This window comes from Xenopus tropicalis, chromosome 5, assembly GCF_000004195.4.
Source record: "Xenopus tropicalis strain Nigerian chromosome 5, UCB_Xtro_10.0, whole genome shotgun sequence".
Lineage (NCBI taxonomy): Eukaryota > Metazoa > Chordata > Amphibia > Anura > Pipidae > Xenopus > Xenopus tropicalis.
Window position 1 is genome coordinate 29,647,064 of NC_030681.2, and position 18,453 is coordinate 29,665,516.

At 38.3% G+C, this 18,453-nt stretch overlaps 1 protein-coding gene and 3 long non-coding RNA genes across 4 annotated transcripts; all 4 read right to left on the bottom strand.

Annotated features, from left to right (window-relative positions):
- Nucleotides 1–6,157: 6,157 nt before the first annotated feature.
- LOC116411066 lies at nucleotides 6,158–7,128 on the bottom strand. Its single transcript, XR_004222800.1, has 4 exons — nucleotides 6,997–7,128; nucleotides 6,883–6,914; nucleotides 6,615–6,680; nucleotides 6,158–6,383 (listed from the first exon to the last, which is right to left on the bottom strand). It is a non-coding gene; the product is annotated as an uncharacterized LOC116411066 (long non-coding RNA).
- A 514-nt stretch (nucleotides 7,129–7,642) lies between these two features.
- On the bottom strand, nucleotides 7,643–9,568 carry LOC116411067 (location of vulva defective 1-like). Its single transcript, XM_031902879.1, has 5 exons — nucleotides 9,508–9,568; nucleotides 9,183–9,251; nucleotides 8,502–8,570; nucleotides 8,300–8,362; nucleotides 7,643–7,778 (listed from the first exon to the last, which is right to left on the bottom strand). Exons 2-5 carry the CDS (start codon nucleotides 9,208–9,210, stop codon nucleotides 7,711–7,713), a joined length of 228 nt encoding a protein of 75 aa, XP_031758739.1. The 5' UTR covers nucleotides 9,211–9,251; nucleotides 9,508–9,568; the 3' UTR covers nucleotides 7,643–7,710.
- Nucleotides 9,569–10,088: 520 nt separating this feature from the next.
- LOC116410790 lies at nucleotides 10,089–10,753 on the bottom strand. The gene is made up of 3 exons (XR_004222633.1): nucleotides 10,656–10,753; nucleotides 10,388–10,453; nucleotides 10,089–10,156 (listed from the first exon to the last, which is right to left on the bottom strand). It is a non-coding gene; the product is annotated as an uncharacterized LOC116410790 (long non-coding RNA).
- A 564-nt stretch (nucleotides 10,754–11,317) lies between these two features.
- On the bottom strand, nucleotides 11,318–13,028 carry LOC116410842. Its single transcript, XR_004222669.1, has 5 exons — nucleotides 12,955–13,028; nucleotides 12,276–12,344; nucleotides 12,074–12,136; nucleotides 11,493–11,552; nucleotides 11,318–11,404 (listed from the first exon to the last, which is right to left on the bottom strand). It is a non-coding gene; the product is annotated as an uncharacterized LOC116410842 (long non-coding RNA).
- Nucleotides 13,029–18,453: the final 5,425 nt, after the last annotated feature.

Consider the following 18,453-nt stretch of genomic DNA (forward strand, 5'->3'; position numbering starts at 1 on the left):
AAGGAACAGTAACACCAAAAAACGAAAGAGCTTTAAAGTAATAAAAATTTAATGCACTGTTGCCCTGCACTGGTAAAACTGGTGTGTTTGCTACAGTAACACTACTATAATTTATATAATAAGCTGCTGTGTAGCCACGGGGGCAGCCATTCAAGCTGGAAAAAGGAGAAAAGGCACAGGTTACATAGCAGATAACAGATAAGTTCTGTAGAATACAATAGTGTTTTATCTGTTATCTGCTATGTGCCTGTGCCTTTTCTCCTTTGAATGGCTGCCTCCATGGCTACATAGCAGCTTATTTATATAAATTATAGTAGACTTTCTGAAGTAAACACACAACTTTTACCAGTGCGGGGCAGCAGTACATTATATTTGAGTTACTTTTATACACTTTCATTTTTTGGTGTTACTGTCCCTTTAATGGCCGAGATGTATTGTAAGGGTATGAGTATGGTAAAATAAAATATTGTGGGAGAACATAGAACTCCACTTCCATTTTTGCTTCATAAATCCTTGAAATAGAAAATTTGGCAAACCTAAACATAATTTGGAGACAAACAATGATCTGGTAATAACATTTGTTGATTTCCAAAATCAGTTCATATACTGGAGGTTTGCTAAAAATATTTCTACATTTTAATGGTGCAGTTGCATCATGCTTGCCCAAACCAGAAAATCAATTTAGCCGGGGACTGTAAAGATTTCTATAGGGTCTTCATCAAACTAGAAATAGACCATAGTAATCAGATCTATATTTGCCCATTCACAAAGTGCACAACTGATCTGCTAGAATATTGGTAGACTGTACTGAAAACTATCAATGAACAACTTTAGTCTCAAGTTTGCCTTGCACTGGCCACAGTGTCGGACTGGCCCACCAGGATACCAGGAAAACTCCCGGTGGGCCCAGGTGTCAGTGGGCCCTCCTGCTCCTGACCATTTGGCCTGTTTCATGGTCATTCCTTATTTCTGAATGGGAAGAAAGAGGAGAAATAGATGGAAGGATAGATACAAGCATGTAAATATAAGAGACTAGGAGAATAAAGAGGTTGGGTGAGGAAAGGAGGAAAAATAGTTTGGAACATTGGCCTAGGGTCTAAGGTTTTCTGGTGGGCCCCTTGGGTCCCAGTCCGACACTGACTGGCCAACTCTCAAGGTATCTGGCTTTCTACTCATGGGCCCATCCCATTGATACAGTATGATTAACCCTATACTTGGATGTTTATTCTTCTGAGCTATCCAGCAGGACAGTCGAATCTGCAGGAAGTGAAGGGGAGCTGGAATTCCTCAAATTCCTTGCCTGTTAAAGCACCATCCCCACCGATATGGCGTACAGCAAACTTGACCTTATCTGTGCATTAGTGGCCAGCAGTTAAAGTGAAAAGTAAAACCCAACTATGTAGCAGTTACTTAATGCAAAGGGATATTATTAATGTGACTAATAGATGAAAGAAGGCACTCAAATGACTGCACCTTCAAACTGACAATATTTAAATTGTGCTACGAGACCTACAGTTCATGGGCTACCAATAATAAATTATAAATGTGTCTCCATCCACTTACACCACCTCTCTCCATCCTTTGCCAACCACATCTCCTAATATAAGGAAAGGCAGAACTCCCACTTGCCCCTATGTGGTCACAAGGCAGAAATAAATGTGGAAGGGAAACAAATGCCAATAGGACTAATCTGCACAGACACTGAGCATTGTTTCAACAAACCATTTTATTTGTGTTTTCCCTTAATGTTCAACCAGTTGATTTTGTTATATTAAACCATCATAATAAGAAAAATGAAACAAAGTTGTCCCATCAAACACTACTGATATCTGCAAACTTAAGTGCCGAAGCAGAAAACCAAGAGAGAGTCAGCAGTTCTCTTGATAGATTTATATAAGAGACTGGTACCACTGGGCACGGACCATCAACCTTGGAGAAATGCTCATAAAACCATTTTTATGCCTGTTGTAATATAAAACTCGCTTGACACTTTTTAAAACCGCAATTAACTCTCACTACGATATTGACTCAAGCACATGTTGCCAATATCAAAAGTGGAACATCAAGCACTCCGGACTTAGAGAATCTGCTAAAAAACTCAGTCTTTATTTCTTCATGTTAAAACCAAAAATGCCTGATGCGTTTCGTGCGTTCACGCACTTAATCATTCAAGCACATGTTGGATCTCTATACACAAGGAATAACGGCAGCATTCGTCAACCACTAAAAACCCCAAAGCAGTCATAACCACCCGTCTATGGTTTCTCTAGTCCTGACATCATTAATGTTGCCCATTTATCTGCTTTGGCTTCTGAGCTACTGACACGATCCATGCAAGGACACGCTCCACCTCTGAAAGGTTTATATGCAAGTGAAACAGCGCTGCCAATAATCAGCCAACTCAACGCTTCCACATCTTACCTCAAATCCTAACGAATTGTGCCCTGACGTAGCTGCTCCATAGTAGGTTTTCTAATTTGTAAATAGTAAATGTGGTTTAAATCTGCTCACGGTGCAAATGAGATTTCTGTTTCTTTTTGCTTCAGCATTTTAGCATGTAATTAAAAACAAGAGTTTGTAACATATGTCTTTCGTGTAAATATCACAATATGAATGCAGATGTACGCATCGGGTACTATTGATCATCAAATCTATTTATAGCGATGTATGACTGCTTTTTTTTGACAATCAGTTTTCACTATATTTATATTACACATTTTACACTGCTTATGTACATGGGACTATTACAATAATGTATGCACCCGTTAATAATAGAGGAATATATATATTTCACTGTACTTTCAAAAAAAATAATAAATTATCTAAATCTATTTTAGTTTGTTCTTATTTATAACTTTAGAAGGAAAATAATAAAGGGCATTGATGTTCAAGAATTGCCTATGTAACATGGCATATCCCTGATTTGTTCCCCTTATGGTACAGGTATTGAATTATTATCCGGAATGCTTTTTTGGATAACAGGTCTCTGTAGTATGGAATGCCTTATTACAAATGGAATGTGCATTTATGCATAATGAGCTCATTTACAATGCCCCATGCCATCACTCACTTTTTGCAGTTCACCCACTGCATGGGGCATCGTGCAGAGTCGCAGGTTTCTGTGTTCTGTTTCTGCATCCCCCCCTCCCACCCTGTACCTTGCATGTCTATCTGGAGCGGAACAATGCAGAGCTTGCCTTGGGGCTCTATCCTTACCTCCTACCCAAGGGCAGGTCCTGACACTGTGTTTTTTATGGGGTTAGGGGTAGGCAGACAAGAGGTACATGCCTAGCGCCCCCCATTATTGTGCACGTGCCTCTTGTTCCTACCCCTAGTTCCGGCCCAAGGATATCTCAGCACTGTGACAGAATGTTTCATAGAAGAGAGACACCTGCACAGGCTTCCTTCCTATCAAACTGAAAGCTCAACAGGAGAAGGCAGGTAATTAAAAATGGAGATGAAAATAAACTTGCATTTCATAATGTAATATTCTTAATTACACAGTTATTACTTTGCCAATTTTAATTGCACATAACTCATTTTTTAGGACCTTTGTGAATAACTTTTTCACTAAGAGGTTGAACACACCCCGCGCGCACCATAATACGCTCCTTGCTTTTTTCCTGCTGGTGCATGAGGTGGCAATGAGGTTCCCAAAACAGAAGTGCATGTAGCCGATATCCACATAAAAACGTGAGAGAATGCAAAGTCTCACGTTTTTATGCGTATTTCAGCTACATGTGCCTGCACTTGAGCATATTCCATTCATTCCGGTGCAGGCACAAGTAGGAGGCGTAGGATGATTGTATTTTCGGCAAGCGCTTTTCTGCTTGCCGAAAATATCTGCCATCAGCCTAAAGCAATTATTGTGCAAATCCATGGCTGATTTAGGATAAATACACATAGAAGGGGAACCTGGTTCATTTGCTTTAATGTAAAAATGCCTGCATGGGGGGGAGGGGTATGATATTTCTCTTGGTTGTGCTTCCCATGTATTTGTGCTGCATTATAGGGATGCACTGCATCCAGGATTCAGTTTGGGATTTGGACGAATCCATGGTCCTGGCCAAACGGAATCCAAATTCTTAAAATCATGTGACTTTTTGTCACATAAAAACGGAAGTGGAACATTTGTCACTGCGCCTTACACGCAGTTGTTTTTACACCTTTTGTGGGTATGAGCACTAACATTGGTGCTAAATCACAAAACTTAAGGGCCGAAAACACATGGGGCGATTAGTCGCCGTGACTTTTTGAAAAATCTGTGCTGTGAAAACTCGCAAGTGATTAGTTGCAGCGGCTGCTATTGTAGTCTATGGAAGCAAAGTTGCTGCGACTGATTAAAAGTCGTGGCGACTAATCGCCCCTTGTGTCTTTGGCCTAAATCTGCTAATGGTAACTGCACAGATTCAGTTTAGCACATAGATATATATTAGGAAATGAACCCCTACTATCCCTTACAACAAGAAAACACACATTCTGCTGGCTAATTGGCGGTTGGTTTAGTTTTGTATTGAATTGTTGCACTAAAACCATTGCAGTTAATAGTTTGCAACGGCCCTGGAGCGTAACATATGGTATGTGTCTGCTTCTAATATAATCACTTGAATTAATGATCAGATATTTACTTATTTGTGCATTGCAAGTTGCATACACTGGGTCCTGGGTCATCTTGTGTCCTAATTCTACTTAATTATATAAATTCTAAATGTTAACTCAAAGGTGAATGTCTCCTTTAATAAACTTAGCATGAAACCTAGAGTTTGTCCAGATGAGTCTGGAGACTTTTTACATACATATTTATTAGTGGGTCAGGTCGTTAGGTTTAGCGAAATCTACCATCAGGCCCACTGGTAGTGACAACATAAAAAATGAATTGGATTAATATACTAAAAACTGAATAATCACTATACCCATAAATCTATTAGTGTTTAATGAATTACATACATTTTTTAAATATTGTATGTGGCCATACATTATGAAATATATTAATTATTGATGTATTTAAAGTTATATAGAATATTTGGTTTGGAGACATGTAGGGTAGGTGCCGTTAAGTATAAGTAAACCTGTGTTTGTTTTTCAAAATCCCCAATAGTACTCTGACATGCCTCTCTCCCTGCAATAAGTCTGATATTATTTAAAAGTTGAAATCGGTCACTTTCTTAAATGTCACAAAGCTAATCAACTTTTCAGTTGGTCATCATTATTTATAGTTTTTAAAATAGTTGCCTTTTTTTTTTCTAACTCTTTGCAGCTTTCAAATGGGGGTCACTGACCCCAACAGCCAGAACACTACTGCTCTGTGAGGCTACAGTATTATTGTTATTGTAACATTTTATAGATTATATTACTATTTAGAGCCTCTGTCATTCAAACCACCACCTGGTTGCTAATGTAATTTAGACCTTAGCAACCAGATAGCTGCTAAACAAAAAGTTAAATACCTAACAAACTACAAATAATAAAAAATGAAGACCAATTGCAAATTGTCTCAGAATTACTCTCTGCGTCATACTAAAAGGTGTCGGGAGGCGGGCCAAATTGAGTAACTCCTGATAAAATAGGGGTTGACAGCTCTTGGGCTGTTTGGGCCTTTGTGTACTTAAAAGGCCAAGGCCTATGTTGGATCCCAGTGCAGACCTGTGCCCCTTTAGTATACTGATCCTTCCTTCTCATTTGTATAGGCAGCAAATAAAGTGCAGCCTTCTGTGCATGCCTGATTGTTTCCTATTGGAGCAAACGCCATCAAGCATGCACAGTAGGCTGCACTTTCACCAACTTCCTATTTAAAAAAGAAGGTTCTGTATACTATAGGGGGTGCTTTATACTAGATAAGGAAGTGACTGATTTCTGCACAATGGTTTACATTCTGTTCCCAGAAGGCGGTCTCCTCAACCCTTTTGATTTATCTTAGAAAGGACTCAATGTAGGGAGAGAGGTATGTCACTTATAGGACTGTTTAGATAAAGATAAAAGGGACGTTCTTATCTTTTAAGAGAAATCTTGAGGACCAGCTGTGTATTTAATAAGGTAAGAAGTGGCAAATGTCTCTGCAATAACCTGAGTAATTTCATTGCGTTTCTGTTCTCTATGGATAACTCAATTGCAAAAACTCACAAAAACTAAAAAAAAATAAAAATATCTTCTAGTAATTTTATTTAGAATTGATAGATTATCTTCTAGTTGACCCAGAGAAAGGCGAAAAAACCCCTCTTAAGCTAAAGGGGAAAAATTCCTTCCTGACTCCAAAATGGCAGTCGGACTAGGCCCTGGATCAACATTATACTAAGAGCATTAACAGACTGCTGAAAAAGGTGATGTTAGGTTGACGGAAGTAGTGCAGTCATTGGTAGAGTAGCCAACAGGAACCCTGGAGAGGTCTATAAATTGGGCAAAAAAGAAAATGGTTTAATACTTAATCTACACAAATTGCAATAGTGAGCAAAATGAAAACAATATGCGAATCATTATACACACCAAGCAAATTTGACTATGAAGGTTGGGGGATGGCAGTAGTAATATAGTACAAGGAAGGGGGCAAAATATTTACTTGTACTCAAATCGTCATCAATTATGGCTTCTACGTCTTTAAACATATAATTGACACTTACCTTGATTCCAGGGTCTGTTTTACTTTGGTGCTGCAGGTTTAATCTTATTTTTCTTCAGTATTCTCCCTGTGGAAGGACACTTGGTTAGTTACACCATGAATTACTCCTGTTGAATGTAACATACACACTGTTCCCTATTTATTACAATATATCCCTCTCAAAAAACATCAGATGAACATATTGAGTGGTGAGTAAATACACGGATAGATTTAGGGCATGTCTGCAGGGTTAATGTTTACATACAATAATAATTTCATAAGACATTTACCTTCCTCTATTGCTACAGCTTCATCTTTCTCTCTGTAGTAAATACAAAAGTACAGTTATACATCTGATAGAGACAATAGATAATACAAAAAGACACAACTATAGCAATACTTACCCTTTTTTCCTAGTGGTACAAATGATGATAATGAGAGCTATAATGAAGAATACTAGGATGGCTGCGCAAATAATAATTGTTCTTTTCATCTCAAGATTTTTCATTCTATGGAATCCTTCCTCCATGATCTCTGCAAAAAGAAAAGAAATGTATATGTGATAATGTGAAGTAGAAACTTTTTGTGCAATATCTATGTCTGACACTGTATCTATTGTAAGGATATAACAGTCGGTTCATGTTTTTCATTGTAATCCCCCCCCAGGAAATGTCATATCAGGAGTTTTACTGTTTTTTTTAAAGCAGCATTAATAATATCACCTCCTCTACTGTCAATTATATTTGTGGTCATCAATAATGATCATTTTGGGTTTAAAGATGTTCAACTCCCAATAAATAAGAGTTGGATACTTTCATCCTTTCAGTAGAACCAAACTAACTGGATGGATGTGTGTAATGTGAATGAGAGCTAAGCAGTGTTGCTTTAGTAGGCAAACATTACAGCTGAGTAGATTACATGAGGGCAGTATTACATGTAGTAAATAGTACTTGCCTTCCATTTCTGCAAATTGATCAGATGGAACCAAGGTCTTCTTAATGGTGTCCTCATTCAAGTCACCATCATCTGTATTTGCTTCTGTTGAGGAAAAGCAACATTATAGAGAGCTCAGCAGGCTACTTGCCAAAATGTGGTGTAACGTCACAAAATATATATATTTACTTACCAGCAACTGATACCGTGGTTTTTTCTAAAACAGCTGGTCCTTCAGTTATAGTAGTTGTATCTATGGGAGATAATGCAAAAGGATTAACCTTTTTGAATGTGCCATGAAATTATATTGCAAACATGATTCCTGATTTGATTGAAAAGAAAAAAACTGAAAAGGCACATCAAGCAGAAATAGAAATATATATTGTCCTTTTATGGTAAATTGCATTATCATTACTGGCAAAATAGGGCACATCGAGGCCGCTCCCTTTCGCCACCCTCCCTACCTCGACCCCCCCTTCCCGCATGCATGCGTGCCACTTAACTCATACTGAGCATTGGGGAGAGGACGCACTAAAGTTTCTGCACGTCCGGTCCCCATTGTTCCGTATGCAAGCACAATGTCAGTGCATGCTGCCCCTAAATTTCTGCCACCCTAGGCCCGGGCCTGATTACTGGGGATTAATTTCATAATTGTTGTTTAAGGGATGAGCAGAAAGAAAGTTTATAAATCATTAGCGGATACCAGTTCTGAGTGCTCAGGTTATTTACAATTGGAGCAGTATTCTAGTTTATCCAGCGTCTGACTGTACTTACCAGGCACTGATGTCACTGATTCTGCTGTTGTCGATGATAGAGTGGATGTCTCAGATGTTGTTTCTATTAAAATAATGCAAAATAAAGGATTTATTGTAAAACTTGTTTACAAATTGATGAATGAAATAATAATAAAAATGATGAAACTGCTGTTATGCTGATGTTCCCCATACTAGTGTATCTAACATCTGTCTGTACTTACCGGGCACTGATGTCACTAACTCTGCTGTTGTTGATGACACAGTGGATGTTTCAAATGTAACACTTGTTTCTATAAGAAATAGAAAGCAAAATAAAGGATTAAACGTCAGATTAAAAATAATGTGACGTCTCAGTCCTCAACAGGACATTAAGAAAGGTCTTGTTGAGGACCAATACAGTGGGTTATTTTTATACAATGTGTTCGCAATAAACTTGTGATAATTTTACAGGTCGTGAAATATTTACTGTGAATAGTCAAACTTGGCTGTGCACCCCGTGAGGTATATATTTTTGCATTAGGTGCAGATACTGCAAGGACTGATATATATATATAGAGTAATGTCAATCAGCAGTATCAACTGTAAGAATGCTTCACTGCATGGATCGACTGAATAAACAAATCACAAATAAAAGTAGCATATCAAGTCTTACATCCTTGGCTTGTATGGGTATATATATATATTGCTCTCATAAGCTAATTTGCAGTATAATAATTGGGGACTTCTTTATTCTGCTTATTTATTATTATAATATTTATTCTTGTTGGGTTCTGGGTACAGCTAAATTGGATGGGTGAGTGTTATATAGATCAATGCATAGTTCAAGTGAAAGCATAGGTGTGTAATGTACTGCATGGTAACACTGAGGTGCTCTCTACACGCTAAACTGATTTGAATTTTACCTGTTACAACTTCCGGCACAAATTCCATTTTCGCAGTTGTCTCCTCTTCAACATAGAAATGTCTCGGTGCTGTATTGGGAAAAACATCTCATCAGAGATTCAGCAAAAACCATGGTTTAGACTTACAGCTATTTGTTGTCATGTGAAATAAATCCCATTATAAGTCTTTAAATACTTATTAGGGGAAGAGAGGGCGCTACATAGAGCGAGTGTTGGAACAGAATTTGCTCAACATCCGTTTTAAAATGTGTTTGATACCCAAGTGCCAGCTAGCAACACACAAATTAAATCTACACACACTGAACTGGCGCTAAAAAAATCTTACCTGTAACCTTTTCTACCTGTCTTTTATTGGTATCTTCTTCTGTATAGAAATTGCTTGCTCCTGTATTGGGGAAAATAGAAAATCTCTTTAGAACATGTAATATATACTACATATGTTATATATAGTAGTTTAGATTCTGTTCCCAGAAGGCAGTCTCCTCAACCCTTTTGATTTAATTTAGAAAGGACTCAATGTAGGGAGAGAGGTATGTCACTTATAGGACTGTTTAGATAAAGATAAAAGGGACTTTCTTATCTTTTAAGAGAAATCTTGAGGACCAGCTGTGTATTTAATAAGGTAAGAAGTGGCAAATGTCTCTGCAATAACCTGAGTAATTTCATTGCGTTTCTGTTCTCTATGGATAACTCAATTGCAAAAACTCTCACAAAAACTAAAAAAAAATAGAAATATCTTCTAGTAATTTTATTTAGAATTGATAGATTATCTTCTAGTTGACCCAGAGAAAGGCGAAAAAACCCCTCTTAAGCTAAAAGGAAAAGATTCCTTCCTGACTCCAAAATGGCAGTCGGACTAGGCCCTGGATCAACATTATACTAAGAGCATTAACAGACTGCTGAAAAAGGTGATGTTAGGTGGACGGAAGTAGTGCAGTCATTGGTAGAGTAGCCAACAGGAACCCTGGAGAGGTCTATAAATTGGGCAAAAAAGAAAATGGTTTAATACTTAATCTACACAAATTGCAATAGTGAGCAAAATGAAAACAATATGCGAATCATTATACACACCAAGCAAATTTGACTATGAAGGTTGGGGGATGGCAGTAGTAATATAGTACAAGGAAGGGGGCAAAGCATTTACTTGTACTCAAATCATCATCAATTATGGCTTCTACGTCTTTAAACATATAATTGACACTTACCTTGATTCCAGGGTCTGTTTTACTTTGGTGCTGCAGGTTTAATCTTATTTTTCTTCAGTATTCTCCCTGTGGAAGGACACTTGGTTAGTTACACCATGAATTACTCCTGTTGAATGTAACATACACACTGTTCCCTATTTATTACAATATGTCCCTCTCAAAAAACATCAGATGAACATATTGAGTGGTGAGTAAATACACGGATAGATTTAGGGCATGTCTGCAGGGTTAATGTTTACGTACAATAATAATTTCATAAGACATTTACCTTCCTCTATTGCTACAGCTTCATCTTTCTCTCTGTAGTAAATACAAAAGTACAGTTATACATCTGATAGAGACAATAGATAATACAAAAAGACACAACTATAGCAATACTTACCCTTTTTTCCTAGTGGTACAAATGATGGTAATGAGAGCTATAATGAAGAATACTAGGATGGCTGCGCAAATAATAATTGTTCTTTTCATCTCAAGATTTTTCATTCTATGGAATCCTTCCTCCATGATCTCTGCAAAAAGAAAAGAAATGTATATGTGAAAATGTGAAGTAGAAACTTTTTGTGCAATATCTATGTCTGACACTGTATCTATTGTAAGGATATAACAGTCGGTTCATGTTTTTCATTGTAATCCCCCCCAGGAAATGTCAGATCAGGGGTTTTACTGTTTTTTTAAAGCAGCATTAATAATATCACCTCCTCTACTGTCAATTATATTTGTGGTCATCAATAATGATCATTTTGGGTTTAAAGATGTTAAACTCCCAATAAATAAGAGTTGGATACTTTCATCCTTTCAGTAGAACCAAACTAACTGGATGGACGTGTGTAATGTGAATGAGAGCTAAGTAGTGTTGCTTTATTAGGCAAACATTACAGCTGAGTAGATTACATGAGGGCAGTATTACATGTAGTAAATAGTACTTGCCTTCCATTTCTGCAAATTGATCAGATGGAACCAAGGTCTTCTTAATGGTGTCCTCATTCAAGTCACCATCATCATCTGTATTTGCTTCTGTTGAGGAAAAGCAACATTATAGAGAGCTCAGCAGACTACTTGCCAAAATGTGGTGTAACGTCACAAAATATATATATTTACTTACCAGCAACTGATACCGTGGTTTTTTCTAAAACAGCTGGTCCTTCAGTTATAGTAGTTGTATCTATGGGAGATAATGCAAAAGGATTAACCTTTTTGAATGTGCCATGAAATTATATTGCAAACATGATTCCTGATTTGATTGAAAAGAAAAAAACTGAAAAGGCACATCAAGCAGAAATAGAAATATATATTGTCCTTTTATGGTAAATTGCATTATCATTACTGGCAAAATAGGGCACATCGAGGCCGCTCCCTTTCGCCACCCTCCCTACCTCGACCCCCCCTTCCCGCATGCATGCGTGCCACTTAACTCATACTGAGCATTGGGGAGAGGACGCACTAAAGTTTCTGCACGTCCGGTCCCCATTGTTCCGTATGCAAGCACAATGTCAGTGCATGCTGCCCCTAAATTTCTGCCACCCTAGGCCCGGGCCTGATTACTGGGGATTAATTTCATAATTGTTGTTTAAGGGATGATCAGAAAGAAAGTTTATAAATCATTAGCGGATACCAGTTCTGAGTGCTCAGGTTATTTACAATTGGAGCAGTATTCTAGTTTATCCAGCGTCTGACTGTACTTACCAGGCACTGATGTCACTGATTCTGCTGTTGTCGATGATAGAGTGGATGTCTCAGATGTTGTTTCTATTAAAATAATACAAAATAAAGGATTTATTGTAAAAATTGTTTACAAATTGATGAATGAAATAATAATAAAAATGATGAAACTGCTGTTATGCTGATGTTCCCCATACTAGTGTATCTAACATCTGTCTGTACTTACCGGGCACTGATGTCACTAACTCTGCTGTTGTTGATGACACAGTGGATGTTTCAAATGTAACACTTGTTTCTATAAGAAATAGAAAGCAAAATAAAGGATTAAACGTCAGATTAAAAATAATGTGACGTCTCAGTCCTCAACAGGACATTAAGAAAGGTCTTGTTGAGGACCAATACAGTGGGTTATTTTTATACAATGTGTTCGCAATAAACTTGTGATAATTTTACAGGTCGTGAAATATATACTGTGAATAGTCAAACTTGGCTGTGCACCCCGTGAGGTATATATTTTTGCATTAGGTGCAGATACTGCAAGGACTGATATATATATAGAGTAATGTCAATCAGCAGTATCAACTGTAAGAATGCTTCACTGCATGGATCGACTGAATAAACAAATCACAAATAAAAGTAGCATATCAAGTCTTACATCCTTGGCTTGTATGGGTATATATATATATTGCTCTCATAAGCTAATTTGCAGTATAATAATTGGGGACTTCTTTATTCTGCTTATTTATTATTATAATATTTATTCTTGTTGGGTTCTGGGTACAGCTAAATTGGATGGGTGAGTGTTATATAGATCAATGCATAGTTCAAGTGAAAGCATAGGTGTGTAATGTACTGCATGGTAACACTGAGGTGCTCTCTACACGCTAAACTGATTTGAATTTTACCTGTTACAACTTCCGGCACAAATTCCGTTTTCGTAGTTGTCTCCTCTTCAACATAGAAATGTCTCGATGCTGTATTGGGAAAAACATCTCATCAGAGATTCAGCAAAAACCATGGTTTAGACTTACAGCTATTTGTTGTCATGTGAAATAAATCCCATTATAAGTCTTTAAATACTTATTAGGGGAAGAGAGGGCGCTACATAGAGCGAGTTTTGGAACAGAATTTGCTCAACATCCATTTTAAAATGTGTTTGATACCCAAGTGCCAGCTAGCAACACACAAATTAAATCTACACACACTGAACTGGCGCTAAAAAAATCTTACCTGTAACCTTTTCTACCTGTCTTTTATTGGTATCTTCTTCTGTATAGAAATTGCTTGCTCCTGTATTGGGGAAAAAAGAAAATCTCTTTAGAACATGTAATATATTTTACAAATACTTTGCAAATAATAGCTTTAAATAGGGATAAAAATAAAGTAAATCAATTCTATTTTTATCTAAAATAAAGTAAAATAATATCAGTACCTGATTGTTTAGATATTAATAATAAAAAAATTAATACTGAGATAAAACAAGTCATGGATATCTCCATGGCTTGTCGTTCTCTAAATGAGCAGATCTCTGGGAAGCCCAGATAACCTTATCTCATAATCACACCATACACTGTGATGTCATAATGGTCGAATTCATTGTTGTGCCACTCACTGTAAGCTCCCCTCAAGATTCATTGTGATGTCATCCACTGTGAATTCATCAGTGTCACATGACCAGCTCAAGGTTCTTTGTGATTTCATTCACAATCATATTATTATGTTGGGTTGAAAACCCAACCTCCTGTTCTTTGACTTCAGCTTATCCTTCCGCTTGTTCTTATTATTCTTAGCGCCCCCCATTTTCTAAACGCTAGTCCTCCTACAGTTTTAGGGGTACAACACCCAAACTCTTAACACTTCTTCGCCCTATAGCGGAGCAGGTTGCTTGTGCTTTTCTAAGCGAGCCCACCCCCTGTATTTTTGTGGCGCCGCTCCGAACACCCCAATTCTCCCATTGACTTTGACAGGGAACATTTTCAAACTGCTGCCACCCTTACAGCTTTGAAGCTACACCCCCCAAACTTGAACAACATAACCATGGGGTCACCCCAAATGAAACAGCAACATTTGTTGGATGACCCCAACGTGGGAGGGGCCAACAACAGCAAATCAAATTTCACCCATTGACTTTTATGGGGAAATTGGAACTGTTGCTAATCTTACAGCTTTGAGGCTACACTCCCCAAACTTGAATTACATAGTCATGGGGTCAGCCTGAATTAAAATATGATGATTGTTGGATGCCCAAAAGTGGGCGGAGCTGTGAACAGCCAATCAGATTTTACCTATTGATGTGGCAGAAATTCAGCCTGCTGCCATTCTCACAGTAATAAAACCGGGGTCCCCAAACTTTGCAGGGTTAGGCACCAGGTAACTGCAGTTCAAGGTTACAAAAAGTGGGCGGAGCCACCAACAGCCAATCAGATTTTACCTATTGAATTCAACCTGCTGCCATTCTCACAGTATTAACACCAGGGTCCCCAAACTTTTCACAGTTGGTCACTAGGAGACTGCAGGTTTAGTTTTTAAAAGTGGGCGGAGCCAACAGCCAAACAAATTTTACCTATTGATTTTTATTGGTTTGATGCCAGAGTTCCAAAACTTTGCACAGTCCCCTATTTACTTTCAATGGCGAATTGTAAAATGCTGTCAGTCTCACAAACTTTGCAAAGTTGGTCACTGGGGGACTGCAGTTCAAAAATAGGAAAAGTGGGTTGGGCCAGTAACAGCAATCAGATTCCATCCATTGAATTTTATTGGTTTAAATATAAAATGCTGTCATTCTCACACTATGCCAGGGTGCCCACTGTTTGTCACAAAAGTGGACACACCAACCAACCACCAATCACAATTTACTTATTGACTTTTTTTGGTTTAAATCTAAACTGCTGCCATTCTTCAACTATTAATCCTAGGGTCCCTAAACTTTGCAGAGTTAGCCACTGGGTAACTGCAGTTTCAGGTTAGAAAAAGGGGCGGGGCCACTAACTACCAATCAGATATCACTCGTTGACTTTCAGTGGGGAAATTTAAATTGCTGCCATTCAGACACTATTAAAACCAGGGTCACCAAACTTTGCACAGTGGTTTTTACTATATAACTGTGGTCCAAGCTTAGAAAAAGTGGGTGGAGCCAACAACAGATCAGATTTCATTCAGTGACTTCACGTTTTTCAACCCAACATGAAGTTTGTTCTCAAACTTCCCTTTCTAGTTAGTACTGTACTCAAAGGGGGCATTTCTATAGACAGATCAGAGACCCATATAAAAATCTTTTTGACCATCTGATACTTCCTTTGGTGTGCCGTAACATTGCAAGAAGGAAGATCACCTATTACCACTCTGTGGAATATGTTGGTGCATTATAAATATGTGATGTAAAATAATAAAAATAACTTATTAAGGTATGAAAAGAGGTTGTCATGCGAAAGTAGCCAAAGCGGTCCCCGATCCGATTAGATTTTCTAATCTGCCCGATCGAGATCAGGCCAGATATCGGTAGGGCAGGCCCTTCGGAAGGGACCGATATCGGCAGCTACTATCGGCCTGTGTATGGGGACCTTAATGTGGTTCGGCCCCTCCACAGTTTTTTTTTTTTATTTGGTTTCCCACCTTTTTTTTACCCCTGAACATATAAACTCCAATCATCCTATGACCCTCTAGTTACTGACACGTGCCATCAGCCATGGGTTGGTGGGTGACCAGTGTACTCCCTTGCAAATGTATTGACTGTAGTTCCCTTGCTCTGGTCTGGATCTTTACTTTGTTCCTTTATTAACAGGTTTTTGTCTAGCAGTAAATAAAATGCTGGATTTGTATTATTCTACAGGTATAGGACCTGATATAAATAATGCTCGGATAAGGGAGCATTCTGTATATTAGGTCATAAGTCTACTAAAAAAATATTATTTAAACAATTAAACCAAATATGAGTGCTTTGCCACCAGTAAGGATTAATTATATCTTAGTTGGGATAAAGTACAAAGTACTGTTTTATTATTATAGGAATAAAGAAAATCATCTGCTAAAAATTAGAATTATTTGCTTAAAATAGAGTCTAAGAGGGATGGCCTTCCCATAATTTAGAACTTTCTGGATACTGCGTTTCCGGATAATGAATCCGATACCTCGGTACATCATGGAATCCATGTGAGTCCCATCAATATTTCTGTATTTTTATCCTTTGTTAAATATGCCCCTAAATATCCTACACAAGTCAAAAGAGCTCTGAAATTTCCCCCTCTTTTTTATCTCATTAATAAATAGGCCCTGTAGACAAGTATAAGCCATTCCATTACTAACCTATATAATCAGAATTAATGCAACCATGTAATTTTTTTCCACTCTCTTAAGGGTAAATGTTACACCAGATGGATTTTCACAGACAAATATCTGACACAATTTAGTACCTCTCATGAAAAACATGGTGCTATCAGATCTTGGCCTGAAAATGCACAAAAACATTTTTGGGCCAAACAACACAACGTTGCTGCTATTGTTGTTTGCCCCCAAAATTTTTTTTGCAATAAAGGCATCTTAATCTACAAAGACAAGAGGTGCTGTTCCTGTTCTTCTGTACCAGGATATGCCGATGGAAAGTGGCCAATGGGGAACCTGCACTACTTCTAACTAATCACAAGGCTTGGTGCTGACTACTACTCTCCAAACAACACCTTTGCCAAAGGTGACAATGTCCATTAAAATCTAAGGGACATGGCACGAATGGTTTCCCTCTCTGCCCACCCAGGCAGCCACCTCGCCCCACCCCTGCCCCCAGCATGAGTTCACACAAAGCAACAGGGTGGGGGTTGGAGAGATTAGCAAGCAGGAGCGTGAGGATTCAGGCGGGATGGGGATCTTGAGCAGGACTGGAGTGCTTGAGTTAGGGGTAGGCAGACAAGAGGTACATGCCTGGCGCCCCCCATAACTGTTTTATTACTATAGAGAAAAAGGAAATCAGTTTTAAAATTCTGAATTATTTGATTAAAATGGAGTCTATAAGGGGAAACTCTCCGTAATTCGGAGCTTTCTGGATAAAGGGTTACCGGATAAGGGATCCCATACCTGTACTGTATCTTGTATATATGCATTTCTGGACCTACATTTATTAGGTGTGGGTGCAAGTATATATGTGATGGGCTCCCTTACTTATATGGCAAAATGACCATTGGCTCACATCTCGACTACTCTCGGACTTAGGGGCCCATTTATCAATGTTCTTCGATGTTCAATCAATACACCGAATCCAGGATTCAGTTTGGGATTTGGACGAATCCATGGTCCTGGCCGAACTGAATCCAAATTCTTAAAAGCATTTGACTTTTTACCACATAAACACGGAAGTTGAAAATTTGTCACTGCGCATTACACACAGTTGTTTTTACACCTTTTGTGGGTATAAGCACTAACATTGGTGCAAAATCACAAATCTTAAAGCTGCTAATGGTAACTGCACAGATTCAGTTTAGAACATACTGTATATATATATATATAATAGGAAATCAACCCCTACTATCCCTTACAACAAGAAAACACACATACTGCTGGCTAATTGGCGGTTAGTTTAGTTTTGTATTGTACTGTTGCATTAAAACAGCCCTGGAGCGTAGCATATGGTGTATGTCTGCTTCTAATATAATCACTTTAATTAAAGGAGAAGGAAAGGCTAAGTCATTTGGGGGTGCCAAAATGTTAGACACCCCCAAGTGACTTAGATCACTTAACTTTTACCCCGGGCTGGTGCCCCTGTACAGAGAGAACAGCACCAGCCCGGGGTAGCAGCGAGCGCTTTCTACTTCCTATTCCCTTGCGTGCGCATGCGCAGTAGAGTGAAAAGCCGAACTTAAACAAGAAAGTCGGCTTTTCACTCTGCTGCGCATGCACCGGCCCACGGATTTCGCCGGCAGAAGAGAAAGGAAGGAGGAAGCGCATCGCTGCAGGTACCCAGGGCTGGTGCTGTTTTCTCCTAACAGGGGCACCAGCCCGGGGTACAAGGTAGGCGATTAAAGTCACTTGGGGGTGCCTAACATTTGGCACCCCCAAGTGACTTAGCCTTTCCTTCTCCTTTAATGATCAGACATTACTTATTTGTGCATTGCAAGTTGCATACACTTAGCTAAATAGCATCAACCGAGAGCTGGGTTCTGGGTCATCTTGTGTCCTAATTCTACTTAATCATAGAAATAATAAACGTTAACTCAAAGTTGAACTTCCCCTTTAATAAACTTAGCATGAAATCTAGAGTTTGTCCAGATGAGTCTGGAGACTTTTTACATAAATATTTATTAATGGTCAGGTCGTTCGGTTTAGAGAAATCTACCATCAGGCCCACTGGTATTGACAATATCAAAAGTTAATTTGATTAATATACTAAAAACTGAATAATCACTATACCTATAAATTAG

Bases quoted from the DNA above. Each gene is read 5' to 3' on its own strand.
- LOC116411067 (XM_031902879.1), bottom strand. From the start codon at position 9,210: ATGGAATTTGTGCCGGAAGTTGTAACAG. The intron at 8,363-8,501 runs GTAAGTACAGAC...TTATTTTAATAG, and splicing joins GTTAGTGACATCAGTGCCCG to AAACAACATCTGAGACATCC. The intron at 7,779-8,299 runs GTAAGTACAGTC...TATCTCCCATAG, and splicing joins ATCAGTGACATCAGTGCCTG to ATACAACTACTATAACTGAA.